We start from the raw sequence: 16248 nt of genomic DNA, 5'->3' as shown, positions 1-16248 counted from the left end.
AATTTCCCTTTAAAAAAGTGAAACGTTGACAGCTATGATGCTGAGTGGGACTTTGTGTAGGCAGAGGGTGAGTCAATGTGTAAGAGAGCCGAGAGTTATTGCGGGACTATTGAGGGTGAGGTGGGGCCAGAAGGTGGAGTTTGAGAGAGAGTATTTTTGTGTGGGCAGAGGGTGGGTTGCAGAGAGCATGAGAGGGGGGTTTGCAGTGCACAGGCCTGCTATAGTGGAGTCTTGGGTTTTGTGTGGGAAAAGAGTGGGAGGGGGTTTTGCAGGGGCCCGGTGGAAAGGAGGAATGAGTTTTTGTGTGAGCAGAGGCAGGTGCATTGGAAACAGAGGACTCCCCCCCCCATCTCGTATTTTGCCCAACCAAAAGGTTGCAACCTAGTCATGGTTGTGATTGACTATTATTATGCTGCTGAGCTAAACCAATGAAATCAGAACTGAGAAAGATGCTAGCATTTGGTGTCAACTTAGTGCTGCGTGAACATTTGGTTTTACAAAGAGCTGTGATGGTTGTCTTTGCTGTGCCCTAATCTTGTGATGTATGTGAATGCAAAATAAAAACCTGAGTGAGGCAGGCTAAGTTTAGATTTTGTTGGTAAATGATGGGGCCTTCTCATGGGCGTAGCCAAGGGGGGCAGGGGGGCAGCAGCTGGCCCCATCAATAAAAATACCGTATTTTTTGCACCATAACACTCACTTTTTTCCTCCTAGAAAGTAAGGGGAAATGTCTGTGCGTGTTATAGAGCGAATGCCTACGGATGGCGGGGGGATCTGCTGCAGTCATGAGCAGAGGATCCATGGTTCCCCTTCCTTCCCTCCTCCGTGGCTTGCTTTGAAACAGCAAAGCGGGAGAAGAGCCGCTGAGTGGGGAGAGAGGAGCAAAGCGGGAGAGGAGAGGAGCCTTCTCCTCTTATACCCCTCTTCTGCATTATTAACAGCATCCTTCTCCACCCACCCCACGCGTGTTCCTTGTCCCTTGAGTGCTTTTCCTTCCCTCCCCACTTAAAACGTGGTTACAAAGCACGGATCCACATGGATCCTCAGGATTTTTGCACTGGGTCACCCCAAATTCACCATCAGATCACATAGCATGTCCATGGCTACAGCTTGCACCAAAAAAATCACGCACCCACTGTTGCCTGGGGCCGCAGTGGTGCAAAAACGTGGTTACAAAGCATGGATCCACATGGATCCTCAGGATTTTTGCATTGGGCTACCCCAAACTCACCGTCAGATCACATGTCTGTGGCCACAGCATGAACCACAAAAATCATACATCCAGTGTTTCATTTAGAATATTTTTTTTTCTTGCTTTCCTCCTCTAAAAACTATGTGCGTGTTATGGTCGGGTGCGTGTTATAGAGCGAAAAATACGGTACTTAACTAACTGAGGTTCTGCCCTCCTAATTTTTGGTTCTGCCCCCCTCCAACAAAAGCCTTTCCCCAAACAAAAATCCTGGCTACGCCCATGGGCCTTTTTACAGCAGAGTCAGAATGCATGTCCTTGGCTGATCTTTCAAGAAGTTCTTGATTTTGATGTAAAATAGGACAGTTAAATGGAGCCCCAGTCCCCCCCCCCCATTTCTCTCCTAAGAACCATTAAACTTTTTAACTTTCCTCTTGACTGCTGAAAGACCCCAAAACACAAAAGCAAATCTCAAAGTGCTAGAAAAATGAATTTGGTTCTAAAAACACTCCAATAAACATTTTTTATTTTACAATTACACCATCTCCCCCTGTTCTTTGTACAGTACTGTAATTTGGCTTCCTCATTTCCATGGCCGTAGCCAGGATTTATGTTGGGGGGGAGGCAGGCTTCATGTTTAGGAGGGGCAGAACCTCAGTTAAGTATTTTTATTGATTTACTTGATGGAGGGGAAGCTGTCCCTCCCGGTCCCCCGCCCCCCCCCCCGGCTACACCCATGCTCTTTTCTATGCTCTTGGTTTGTTGCTACTGAAATGTGTTTTTGGGCTTCGTATCTAGAAACCCAGTGGGGGGCTTTTTGGAGAGGAAGGAAGCAGCATTTTTGTGTGTTTTTTAATTAAACACTGAATTATTTAGAATACGTATATGGTGCTTTATAACCTCAGGAAGTTCTGGAAGTGGCTTCCAAGAGCTACAGTCAAATTTGTTTAGAATCAGAAATTACTTCAGCCCTGCACAAGCGTTGTGCAAAACCTACATGCATGTGAGAATGAGCCTGCTAAACACCACCTACTGATAGTTTCTAACTTGTGGAAGGCAAAGGTCTGAAGCATGAAGCCTCTGTACTTCTGATTTTTAGGGTTCTAAAACATGCAAAGAATCACCTTCCACAAACTGAAAGGCAATGTGAAGGATAACAATGGGTGGAACCTTGGGTACTTATCTGTACCCTGTCTGCTCATGTGTAGGTTTTACGCATGAGTAGAACATGCCCCTAATGATTATGGCAGAGGTGGGAGAACCTGTGGCCCTGGAGATGTTGTGGGACTCCAGCTCCCACCAGCTACAACCAGCATGGTCAACGCTCATGGATGAGATGGGAGTTGTAGTCCAACATCATCTGGACTACACAATTTTTCCACCCCTGAACCATGTTCTCCATATATGAAACCAGGATTATTTAGACAGGGTCCTGCCCTTATCCTTGTTCTTCCTTGGTGTCAAACCCAGAGGCCTAGTGGTAAATTTTGAAGTGCAAGAGCACATCACAAGAGCCTCCATGGTCATACAGTGGAACCTTGGTTCTTGAACTTAATGTGCTCCAGAAGTCCACTCGACTCCCAAAACCATTCGAAAATCAAGGCATGGCGTCCGATTGGCTGCAGGAGCTTCCTGCACTCAAGCGGAAGCTGTGTTGGACATTCGGCTTCGGAAAAACATTTGAAAACTGGAACACCTACTTCCAGGTTTTTGGCGTTCGGGAGCCAATTTGTTCATCAACTAAGCCGTTCAAGAACCAAGGTATGACTGTACTCCCAGATTATAATGCCCACTTTGTTAGGAGCAGCATGACTGAAAATCTGTGCTAGTTTCCTGGAAGTAAGGACTGCTTGAGTCCTTATATCCTAGCTTGTTTACTATTGAGATCATATGGAGGAGAGCTGTTTCCGTCATCATCATCATCATCATCCAAATTTTACTTGTACCCAGACACTCTGGGTGGCCATGTTACAGAGGCCCAATTTGCTGGCATCTCTTGAAGATTTTTGTATTCCAACTGGCCTCTGCAACTGTTAGATTTCTAAACTGGGAGTTTTAACTGACTGCATAGGTTCATCATGTAAAACACACTAAACTTCAACAAATGATCTTCATTTGCCAGAACAAAGAGCGGGACCTTCAGTTGCTCTGGCAGATGATGCCAGAGGAGCTTTGTTCACCTTCGTCCCCTTTCACTACACCACTGGCAACTCAAACCAGAATCCTCTGAGGCAAGGAATTGGGGCTGAGCAATGATGGAAGCACTCTTCCCTTGCTGGCAGTCGGCAGTTGCCAGGCAACAGCTTGCAGTGACGTCCTCTGATTGTATTTTTTAATCTGTTCGGAAAGCCTTCTTGGGAATGTTTCCCCCCCCCCCTCCTTGTGAAAGCTGTTAAAATATATTTAATTGATTAAAAATGATCCTCTCCCTGTGATCCCTTAAATTGCTAATGGGTGGTTCCCTTGCACTTAAGATCTCTTAAAGTGAGGATTAATCCGTAGGGATGTGTATCTCAAGGCACATGTTCCCCAAGGCCATTTTCTTCTAGTACTCCTCTGAAACTTCCTTAGGTACGCAGGTGGTGCTGTGGTCTAAATCACAGAGCCTTGGGCTTGCTGATCAAAAGGTTGGCGGTTCGAATCTCTGCGATGGGGTGAGCCCCCGTTGCTCGGTCCCAGCTCCTGCCAACCTAGCAGTTCGAAAGCATTCCAAAAAGTGCAAGTAGATTAATAGGTACTGCTCAAGCTGGAAGGTAAACGGCGTTTCCTTGCGCTGCTCTGGTGTTGGTGTTCCATTGCGCCAGAAGTGGCTTAGTCATTCTGGCCACATAACCCAGAAAAACTGCGAAGCGGGCAAACACCGGCTCCCTCGGCCTGTAAAGCGAGATGAGCGCTGCAACCCGGGAATTGTTTGCAACTGGACTTAACTGTCAGGGGTCCCTTTACCTTTACTTTTAAACTTCCTTAGGCACTCAGCACTCTTGCTGTCGCTCTGTGTGTGTGTGTGTGTGTGTGTGTGGAGGGAGGGAGGGAGGGAGGGAGAGAGAGAGAGAGAGAGAGAGAGAGAGATTGCTTCCTAAATGGACTCTTAGGTATAGCTTATGATGGATTCTTTGTGTGGGAGGGTGTATTGGGCAATGCATTCCCACCATTTCTATTCTGTTATGCCCCGACTGCCACCCAGTCACTAAGGCTGTGTTCTTGCATGCCAGTTTTCACAGCAGCAGGAGTGCAGGGTCTATTTATTTCCTTGTTTGGTAAAATATGATTATATGGGCGGCATCCCTTAACATTCAAGAATCTCTCTTGGCTGCTTCTTCTGGACCACATGTGGAACCCTGATTTGTTATTGTAGGAAGTGATTTATAAATAATTTTGGTTACTAATAGTTCTGCAGCCTGAAGCACTTTGCTATTTATTATTTCAGTTTACTTAGGAATAATACTGGTTAAGTTTTACTGACTTCTGTTTCAAATAGATATTTAAATACATGGTGCTAAGAAGTAGGGGAAAAATCAGCAAAAAATCAGAATACCACTTTGTATGCAGTGAGGAAATGGTTGCAAATTACTGCATCTCTGTCTGTGACTTTATAAGCTGTCATTTTGACCAAAGGTAGTTAATTTCAGATCTCTTGTGTGGTTCAGAAAAGGGTTTGATACAACACAGAAAATGTTTGTCTTTATTTTGAAACTACTTTAAAAATGAAAGCGGGGGTGGTTTGTAATGATAAAATCAGAGATACAAGTAAAAAGGCCTTCCAGATATTTTGGATTACAGTTAGCATCATCCCTGGCCATTGGCCATGATGGCTAGCGCTGATGGGAGTTGAAGTCCAACAACATATAGAGGACACCACGCTAGGGATGGCCGTTCTAGTGGGACATAAATGTGCATAGGAAACAGCTTTAAAGTGCAATTCAGATCTCATAGCAGGTGATGGGAAAGATCCCTTGCTAAGATCTTGGGAGGCCCGCCATTGCCAAAATACTCAGAGAGCTGCCTTAAATCAAGGCAGACTGTTTTGTTCATTTATCCCAGTATTGTTGACTCTATTCTGACCAACTGGAAGGCAGTAGGTTGGGGAAGGCTATCCTTGTGTTGTATTTGTATCTCTGATTTTATCAATCAATTTGTAATTTCCCCTTCTACTTTTGTATTTTATAAAGCAGTAACATTTCCAAATGTGTCAGGAATATGCACTTTATAATCTTGAATTATTTTAGGCTACTCCATGAGGCATTATAATTCAGACTGCTGTCCAAACCTGGGGGGTTACTTTCATGCTAAACTGAGTGTACTTGCCATGACTGTTGAGTTCTGGCCAGCTTCTCCTGCCCCTAAGACCCAAATCCCATTGCAGGAGTTTGCCATGGTGGTAAATCATTTCCACTGTGTGTGTGTGTGTTCGTTGTCATTGTGGATGCAATACCACTTGGTCCAAGTTACGCTAATGTTTGTGTTCCACTGTGGTCTCTAGCTGAACAGGTTTTGCAGGATTTTGTGTAGGGTGGTCAGATGCAAAAGGACAGGAATTCTACACTTTTAATAGAGGAGGAAGTTCACCTACTGAAATTCCCTCTTATTCAAAACTATTAAAGGTGCGTTAGGACTTCAAGCTGTATTTTAGAAAAGCTGGAACTAGCTTCTAAAAGCATGACTATTCCAGGTATAACAGGCATATATATATTAGTGCTTCTGTCACTGACACATACTGGATAGAACTCAGAGGAAGTTAGTATACTTCTCCCTATACAATGCCAGGAATAGCTTTGAAGCCATTTTTATGCTTTTTAAAAAAGTGGTTTTTTGATTATATGAAAAAACAGGTGTATATGTACATATGTGCTCATTTAGCTCTTAAACAAGCAAACAGATTTTTTTTTAAAAAATGCAAAGTTTCCCTTAGGAGTGAAACTGATTACTCCAGAAGCTGCTTGAGATCCAATCTAGCCAATTTCATCACTCCATTGATCTGACTAGGGAAACAGTTGCAATTAGAAATTAAGAACTTGGAACAAACAAGCTCCCCCTGGCCCTTACTATTACACTTGTATCTTCATGCAGCTATTGATACAGGATTGTGACTAGTGCTATTGTAATAGCGATAAGAGGAAAACTGGTGCTGCTCTTCCCCAGAACAAACCTATCTGTACACAGCCCAGGTTGTGTTGCTTCAACCACAAGAGAGATCTCTGTGGTAAAGCTGCATAATTCTGCTAGCTGGTTACATTTGTGCAAAGGCTCTCCAGGTGGTCAGTAGTTAAAAATGCTGAATCATGCTTCAGTACGTCAACTTAAGTAGTTATAGATCCACCAACACTCACTCCATAGGTGAGAGCTTGAGTTCCAGTGCACCAGTAATTCAAAAGCCTTGCCGATATCCCAGGATATGGAGCTCTCCCTCATGAAAAGTAGCTCTGTAGAATTGACATTTATACATGATTTTAATATTTGAAGGTGCTTTTGACTCAAATTAATTTTTGGTTTATTTTGTTCTCTTTCATATATCCATTCAAATAACTTTCTCTTTGGATTCTTTTTCTTTGGCGACCACTCATAGCCAAGTAAGATTGTCTTCCATGAACATGGTCTTAATGGTGTGTCCATAGGTGACTGTGGAAGCCAATCCTGGATCCACACACCTTCCACAGTGGGGACATAGGTTTCTGGGTGGGAGTTGATCAGGGTGAGGGTTTGCCAAACGTGGCTTCCTCTTTGCACGTTTCTCCCTTTCGTCCTGAGTTTGAGCGTCTTCAAAGTCCATGGCACCTTTGGCAAAGGCTGTTCTCCAGTTGGAGCGCTCTTTGGATTACAGTACTTTGAAACCTAGGGATGTGGGTGGCGCTGTGGTCTAAACCACTGAGCCTCTGGAGTTGCTGATCAGAAGGTTGGCGGTTCAAATCCGCACGATGGAGTGAGCTCCTGTTGCTCTGTCCCAGCTTCTGCCAATCTAGGAGTTCAAAAGCACACCAGTGCAAGTAGATAGATAGGTATCGCTGTGACGGGAAGGTAAACGGCGTTTCCGTGTGCTTCCGTCATGGTGTTCCGTTGCACCAGAAGCGGTTTAGTCATGCTGGCCACATTACCTGGAAAGCTGTTTGTGGACAAACACCGGCTCCCTCAGCCTGAAAGTGAAATGAGCGCTGCAACCCCATAGTTGCCTTTGACTGGATGTAACCGTCCGGGGTCTTTTACCTTTTTTTTTTTTTAACCTTACTATGAAACCTCGATGAGTGTGAGCATATATACTTATGTGTACTGTATACATGTTTCTGAGCAGCTGCTGAAAAGTCTGTAGTGGTTATTTAATGAGGAAGGTTGTTCTGAGCTCAGTGGAGGGGGGCAAATTTGGATACATGATGAAGATGGTCCTACTTGAAGCTGTGGAGTAGAACGGTCAACAAGCTGTGGCTCATGACTGAAATAGACCTTAATGTCTTTCTGGAGTGTGAAAAGCAGAAATGCTAACAAGGCCTTAGTCAACCGGTGTGAAGAAGATACAAGATTTGTAAAAACAACGCTGATTCCCAGACCGTCTGCGGGCCCACAGGCCTTAGGTTGCCTATCCATGCTCAGGATCATGTCAACTGCAAAATAATGGCACCTTCCTTTTTCAGGTGTTTGCCTCCTGACTTGCCATTTTCCAATACGGAATTTCTTTTAGTTGAGAACAAAGGGAGAATGAAGCAATCAATCAGCAAGTAGGAATTTTAAAGTTTTTTTTTGTAGTTTTTTTTAGATATTGGAACTCAGCTTCATCTCTGTTTCACCCAAGAAGTTTTTTTCTGATATCTTTTTGTAACGTAACTGAACTCTTCTCTGGAACACACACATTCAAAACTATCGATGTCAGAGTCCATTCTTACCGCTTTTAATATTTTTACTTTGCTTTAGGCTTCTCTGTGCTGAATTTTCCATGCACTTTTTGTACAACTCTGATTGATTTTTGTTATTTGCTTGAGGATATTTTATTTCTCCCTTATCAGAATTCTTCCTTGTGATTATTAAACATAGTTAGGTGTTTCCTGACCTTTGTTCTATGGACAACTTTGTATTCAATTTTTTAATAGTTTATTTTGTTCAGATTTCACTATTTTATTTTTAAAACATTTTTCTTTAATTTTTACCTGGGTTAATCTTCTGTTTGGGTTTCCCTGCACCTTGTATACTGGAAACTGGATTGATCTCTGATAATATGGATCTAAGACTGCAGGATCCTGTTTTCTGGAATTTCACTCTGGATTGGTAGCTATGTTCTGTTTTTAAAAGTAAAAGGCCATGAAATTAGAACAGCTGGGACCATGTAGTAATATTTAACTAAGGCGGGTTTGTTGTTGGTGAGCGAATGTAGGATTCGGCAGTAGTTAAATTGTAGTTAATTTTAATATTGCATATTGTAATCTTTGCACATAATAGCCGCTTTATTGTTTATTGGATTTTTCATCCCCCAAGATGTATTTATATATAATGTACTTTTGATTTCTCTTTGACAATATTATGCTTATATCTTTCATAAACTAAAATGCATTCCTTGGTCTTCTGCTGAAGACTGAATCTTTCCAAATGAATCTTTCCAAACAGATTGTAACCTCTGGGGCCTGGTTGGTCACCAGCCTCTTAAAGCTAAAGGGTAAAGGGGTCCCTGACCATTAGGTCCAGTCGTGACCGACTCTGGGATTGCGGCGCTCATCTCGCTTTATTGGCCAAGGGAGCTGGCGTACAGCTTCTGGGTCATGTGGCCAGCATGACTAAGCCGCTTCTGGCGAACCAATGATATAAACTGAGTACCTCGCTTTCAAAAGATAGGATTTGTTGTTGTAGTAGTTGTTGATTGAATATAGGTTCATTTGCAAATCCTATGTAGAGTTTCAAATAAGTAAATCCCATTAAACAAGAAGGACTTAATTCTGAGTAAGGATGTTCAGGATTGTACTAAACCTGTTTCTGTAGCAACTAATTTATCTCTGCAATGTTAGCATGCAATGCAATTATTCCTCATTTGTACTGCATTATCCTTCTCACTGTTTATACTGGGATGAGCTAAAACTTCATTACGATTCAGAGAGCATAGAGAGCTGTTTTAGCCAATCCATTCTTTCTGGAATAGTTGACATTTTTAATGAGCTTCAGTTAGTGATGTCTGTTAACTTCAGTGGGAATACTCTGAGTAGGAGCAGCATTGAATATAACCCCATACTGTATATCTGAGACTTCCCACGAAAATCAGGCTGGCCGCTGTTAAAAACCCAGTACTGGTCTACATGGTCTGATTCAGGCAAGGCAATTCTTATGCTTTCTTAAGAGTCCCACTGTCATGCAGAGAGCAGAGCACAATTTGTACCAACAAATATCCATCAAATATGCCCTCTAGCTTCTGACCTTAACTGTGACGTCCGCATAGCTATGGCCCAGCAACTTCACTACTGGTTGGAATTAGGGAATGAGTAATAGACAGCTGTTTGGAGTTGTTGACAGCAGAGCATCTGAGGTCAGTCTTTGCTGAGGTTGTGGGTACCACGCTGGTGAACTGAGAATTATAGTCTTGTAGCTCAACTCATTATCCTACACTAGAGTAGGATTAATTAGCCTAACTACTCACGACAGATGTTTATACAGCCTTTATTAGCCTTACAGTTCTTAGGAACATTAAAGTAAGAGCACTTCTTTAGAAAATAAAAAAATGCAAAATCTTAAGTGCTAAAAATTGTGTTAAAAGAATTCTCAGATAAAAGACAGCTTGGTATGGTGGCTAAAGTTTTTGATTAGGGCTCAAATACCTATTCAGGGAAGTTTTTAATATTTGACGCTGTACTGTTTTTAACACTTGATTGGGAGCCGCCCAGAGTGGCTGGGGAAACTCAGCCAGATGGGTGGGATATAAATAAATTATTATTATTATTATTTAATTAATTATTATTGAGTCCTGAAGCTGCTTCTGTCACTCTGTTTGTGCTGCTCTGGAGGAAGGATGAGATAAAATATGATTAATGAATATATTTCTAATCCCAACAGCAGAAGTCCCTTAAACTAACATATAGCACTACATGTCAGAGTTGCTAATATTTATTTATTTATTTATTTAAAGTAATATACCGTTTGATTGTAGAAAACCGCAAAGCCGTTTTTGTGTGTGAGAAAGGAGGGATGATTCGTGTGGTTCCCTGCATTCTCCCCTGCCACTTCCCCTCCAAGGTGGTTTTCCTTTCAGTTGAGAAGGAACCCTGAGGGTCATCTAGTCCAAACTCCTACAGTGCAGGAATATGCAGCTGTCAGGAACCGAACCTGCAGCCTTGGTGTTGTCAGAACCACACCCTTAACCAGTTGAGCAGTCCAGCTATCCCTGGATCAAGCGGCAAATAACATTCAACAGGAAAATAGGTCTTCTTCCTGAAATCTTTGGAGCCCTTTTAGACCTTTTTAAATTCTCATTCATCACAGATTTTTAAGAGACTGGGTGGCCTCTTTTCACAGATGCTGCAGTAGTTGGTCTTCTGCATCAGCAGGGAGTTGACCTTTGAGCAAAGGATGACCTTTGAGATGCTTTCCAACTCTTTAATTTTAGGACATTCTCATTGAATGAATTCAACAAGAGGCAATTTATTTTATTTTCTCTCTCCTTTGCTCTCATCTGGAATAAGAATGCCACGATGGGATGGGCTAAAAGGGAAATTTCTGTATGTTGAAATGTTAAAAAATGTTGCAAAGCTGTCTTTAAAAAAACGAGATACTGCTGTGAATCGGATTCTTCCAAGCTGCAGCCATTAATCTCTGTTTTCTCCTTTTTTCTAATGCACATTTTTAGGGGGGCTTTCTCAGTTGTGCGGCGCTGTGTCAAACTCTGCACTGGACACGAATATGCGGCAAAGATTATCAACACCAAGAAGCTCTCAGCCAGAGGTAGGCTTCTTTTGTTTTGTGCAATAGATGAGGCTTTTGAAACTCATATTACAGGTCAATTCTCTGGTAGCAGGCCACTCACTTGTTGTTTCAATCAGGAGAGACACAGGGTGCTGCAGTGCTCAAATAGGACTACAGTGTCAGGAATTATGAGTGACTACTAGATAGATAGGAGATAATTGCGAAAGACAGAAAGCTGCTATAGATATTGAGTGCAGTAATCACTGCCAATCAAAGGGGGAGTGTAGAAGAACTCTATAAACAATAAGACCTCTCTCCTTCAAGGTATTTCCCAATCTAAGCTTGGAATTTTCCCTTTTTTGTAGGCAGCAAGAATAAGAGAGCTTTTGCCCTTTCACTAATAATGCTTTTGCCCTTGGAATTTCAAAATTTATGATTAGCTCAACAGATGGGGTATTTATACCTTATAGACTGGAACTAACAGGTTGTGGAAGGGTATATCTATGAGATTAATGAAGACAACGTGAAGGAAATTGAGTTTGCTGAAGCAGTGGTACTGTAAGTGATTAACCCAGACCTTGTGATTGTAGAGCTGGGCAGTAGGTGAAGATGGGACTCATTAAACCATGAAGAACTGATTTTTAGGAAGTCTGTTAGCCCCAATGAAGCAGCTCCCACTGAACAGTGAGTTGCTATGCACACTGTTTCAAAGGAGGGCTGGGCATGAGGACCTAAGCATAACCTTGCTATTAATTTGATTATTTAAGATGAGAATGATGGTTAGTTTTCTGACAAGCCATTGCGACTAATAAGTTTACCTATCCATGAACAACTGTGGCATATTTTGGTACTAAGCTGAATTAGGCAAATTGGATTTGTTTCTAGATAACAAAAGTTGGCCTGCTGTGGTGGTTAATTTAGATGGCTCTGATTGAGCAATATGTGCACACAACTTTTTAGTGAAGTGGAATGGAAAAACTGAGTTGGCTCAGAGATGGGTCAGTTAAAGTTTGTCTTTCAACTCCCAAAATTACCGTATTTTTCGCCCTATAGGACGCACTTTCCCCCCTCCAAAAATGAAGGGGAAATGTGTGTGCGTCCTATGGGGCGAATGCAGGCTTTTGCTGAAGCCTGGACAGCGAGAGGGGTCTGTGCGCACTGACCCCTCTCGCTCTCCAGGCTTCAGGAAGCTATCCCAAGGCTTGTGGACAGCAGCCTGCAGCCCAAAACCCGGGGAGCGCAGCGGAGCACACCCTGGACTTTGGGCAGCTCTCCGCAAGTCTTGGGAGCCCGGCGGGAGTTTCCGCCGGGCTCCCAAGGCTTGCGGAAAGCAGCCTGTTCTGGGGGCTGGGGTCGGGGGAAGCTCGGGCTTCCCCCGCCCCAGCCCCGTGCCTGGGCGAAAAATAATCCCCCCCCTTATTCCCCCCCAACAAACTAGGTGCGCCCTATGGGCCGGTGCGCCCTATAGGGTGAAAAATACGGTATATTGCCTTATGCCTGTGAAAATTGTTTATGATTTTCTATGACATACATACATAAGTGCACTTTTCTCTCCATATGTGCAGAGTACCTTTCTGTTCTGATAGGAAGATAGGTAATGGCAGAGTGCTTCTGGGCATCTGTAGAGTATTAATTTGAAGTCCTTTGGTTTTTGTTTTTGAAAGCTTATCAATGACAGTACTGAACCTGGTGAGGCTCTAGCTGGTTGATAGCCTTAAAGGCAAACAGACAACCAAGGTGCCCATATGGTTCTGGCTTTGCAGGGCTGATGTTCTATTTCTGAGCTCAGTCAAGACAGAGTCATTTTATGCAGGCACAACAGGGTTGGGAGAGGCAGTGTCTGCTTGTGCCTCTCATAATTACTTCTGGTGTGGCCTCAGGAAGGTTAGCTTCATTCTTTGAGGACATTGGCTTCAAGATAAATAGGAGGTAAAGTCGAGGTCGGTTCACTAAATTGCTAAATTAGCAGAGACATCCCTTGTACATCTACTTCATTGACTTGATGAAGGACTTTGACCTCATCAGCTGAAAAGAACTTTTCACACTGCTCAACAAGATAGGATTCCCACCTAAGTTCCGCAAGATGATTGTGTCCTTTCATGAGAACATGCATGGCACTGTCCAGTACGACGATTCATCCTCGGATGCCTTCCCTATAAAGAGTGGTGTGAAACAGGATGGTGTTTTCACTTCAACTCTCTTTGGCATAGTCTTCTCCCTATTGCTTTTCTATGCCTTCAGCTTCACTGAAGATGGTGTCTACCTGGGTTCCCCCCATAACCAACAACATTTCCAGTGATGCTGAGCTGGACAAGCATAGTAGCAAGGCAGCTATGGCAATGGCTCACCTTTCCAAAAGGGTATGGGAGAATTTGGTGCTAATGACCAGGCTTGCATGTTGAGCACACTGCTTTATGAAAGTGAGTTGTGGGCAACTTGCACACTGCCTTCAGGAAGATTTTGGGTATCACATGGCAGGACAGAGTCTCAAACACAGATGTGCTCTCCCAAGCCCACATTCCCATCATGTTTTCATATTTCCGTCTCAGCGACATCTATGCTGGCTTGGTCATGTCCACAGATTGGAAGATGGCAGGATTCCCATGGACATGCTCCACAGAGCGTTGGCTTCAAGCATTAGGCCTGTTGGCAGTCCAGCTCTGTGTTACAAAGATGTCTGCAAACGTGACATAAAGGCTGGCCACGTTAACTCTGCTGTAAGTGAATCCCTTGCAGACAATCTCAGTGCCTGGAGACAGGCAGTCAGGGTGTGTATCCACAGCAGTGATCAGAGGAGGAAGGACCGCTGGGAGGAGCACAGAGAGAAGAAACACCATGGTGCGCCTGCAGCAGCAAAACCAAACACCTTCATCTGCCCCACCTGCAGTAAAAGATGTCTATCTCATATTGGTCTCTACAGCCATAGTAGGAGCTGTAACTCTTGAAAGGTTTGACTTTACCCCCCAAAGGCTCACTTTTCCATTCTGACCCAACAACGGAAACTGGATTAGTCCTGACAATGAAACTGGATTAGTAAAGTTTAGATTGTGACTGAGATGACTTAGTTTAGAGAGGAGCTGATTAGAAAGCGACAAGTCTGAAGTGTTTAAAGAAGCTGAAGGATATTAACTGGGCTAAACTCAATGATCTCAGGAAGGCCACAGAAGCTAGCAGGGGTTAAGTCAATGAGGCATGTAGTGCCTATAAGGAAGGGTATTATGATCGGAGTAGAGAGGCTGACAAATAAGGTGCTAGAGTCAAATCGCAGTAATGCTATTGGCTAAAGTGAGATGAAGGTATTTGACATTAAAATCCTTAGTCAGATCTATGCAGGCCTGCTTAGGATCAGGAGAGCACTTCAAAAGGCTAACTCTTATCCCCTTCTCTCTGTCTCTTGTTTCTTTCCCAGCTGGAAAGAAGGCAGATGTCTTGTATTCAGGCACAGTAAATTAACTGTTGAATTAACTGGAACACCATGTGTCCTGAGCCCAGTCAAACAGTTGCATCCAATCCTTGAAAGTGATTTCGGAATACAGGACCAGTCTTACAGGTCAAGATTCTTAATGTCTTGGAGTGTACCATATTGGTAGACTTCAAACAGGAATACTAGTGGTAGCAATGAGGAACATGAAAAGCGAGAAGGGAAAGGCACAGGTAGTTCGGGTTCCTGGGAAGAGCTGAAAAGGAAGACTTTGCTCATGGTCCCACTACTGTAGATCAGAATGATGATACTCATGTCATGACCTCCTCAGTTTTGGTGTCAAGGTTATTTATGGGTATTGTCTTATTTCATATATTTATATCCCACTTTTCAGGCTAAACACCCCACAGCAGCTTATAAAACAAACCCCCAATACAACATGAAACTCAAAAATATAATTAAACCACAAACTAAAAAAGGAAATAAATAAAAGAATACAATATCTTATGAGATCTGCCTGGTCCTGTATGTCTTTTAGGATTTAGATTTTTATTGTAGATGTTTCTGTGTGTTTCTTTTAACCTACTGTTTTAGATTTGACTTTATTAGCTTTTTCAAACTGTTCCATTTTCATGATGATACTGTTTGTTTTAATTGTCTTGCTGCTATTAATGCTTTGTGACACAAAGGCAGGATGAAAACAAGCAAATGAAATGAAATGGAAAAAACTGAGAATTTCTGCATAGCAAATTTAGGAAGAGAAAAGCTGAAGCATGGAAAAATTCATCCCTTTAATTTTTAAATTAGATTAGCTCATTGAACACAGATTCAGAGTGAATATTATAATTTGGGAAACCCAAATAATAATTTGGGAAACCTTTGTTGCTATTGTTTTCAAGAAAAAGAGCAACCAGAAGTTTTTCCCCCTAGAGGGGAACTGTGAAATTGTAACTAAATCCTGGGAACTTGCAGCTGTTACTGATTACAACTGTGGGAAAGGATTTGTGACCTTGTAGGACAATGCCTTCAGAAGCACTGTTGGGTGCTTTCTGTAAAATAAATGCCCTATTGGATCAGTTAAGTCAGAAGACGGATTTTATGACTAATGCGGCCAGAACCTTTGAACAGGTAGTGGGAAACTATATGGAGCCCACTCAGGAACCAAAACAGGAGTGTGCCATGACAGAACAACTGAAAGAAGAGGACCTTGCTGAATCTTGGGCGCCAGGGATGGAGGGACTTTTGGCCCAGCAGGAAAATGAACCTTTGGATTTGACAAATGAGCCTGGGAAAAACCAGATTTGGAAAGACAAAGTTTGGATTGATTTGGAAATGGGGGGTTGGACTGACCCCCCTGTGCAGGGATGTTTGGACTTTCCGAGTCTGGCAATGGGCCGTCAGAGGTTTGGAGCTGCTGGGACTCCCAATCTTGGAGGGAATCTGAAACATGTTTTAAAATACCACATGGAGTCTAGTCTGGACTATGAGAAAGGGGCTGATTTGTTGAAATGGGTCAAAAACACTACCAAGCTGGAGTTCCCACGAGTGAAAGGAAAATATGAAGAAGAGCTGCGGAAGGGACATGGAAGAGATTTGAAGGCCTCGGATATAAGATCACCAGGTTAATGTGCCAGACTAATGGGTTAAAAAAAAAGGACTGACAATCCCGGGACTGGGGAGAGGGGACGCTGGAAGAAGATTGGATTGTTTTTATTCTTTTTTTTCTTTTTATTATCAGAAATGTTTTATGAACGTTGGAAAAATGTTGAAATGAAAT

At 42.9% G+C, this 16248-nt stretch overlaps 1 protein-coding gene across 17 annotated transcripts in view; it reads left to right on the top strand.

Moving 5' to 3' along the window:
• CAMK2B (calcium/calmodulin dependent protein kinase II beta) overlaps positions 1–16248 on the top strand; it is a 201372-nt gene that overhangs the window by 43237 nt on the left and 141887 nt on the right. For all 17 annotated transcript variants that reach the window (XM_082200335.1, XM_082200334.1, XM_082200341.1 and 14 more), the window contains exon 2: positions 10995–11089. In XM_082200335.1, the coding sequence (XP_082056461.1) occupies positions 10995–11089 (95 nt within the window). The remainder of the gene's footprint in view (positions 1–10994; positions 11090–16248) is intronic.

This window comes from Podarcis vaucheri, assembly GCF_965113315.1.
Source record: "Podarcis vaucheri genome assembly, chromosome: 15".
Taxonomy (NCBI): Eukaryota; Metazoa; Chordata; class Lepidosauria; order Squamata; family Lacertidae; genus Podarcis; species Podarcis vaucheri.
Note: the sequence above shows the minus strand (reverse complement) of the source record. Positions and strands in the feature narration are given on the sequence as shown.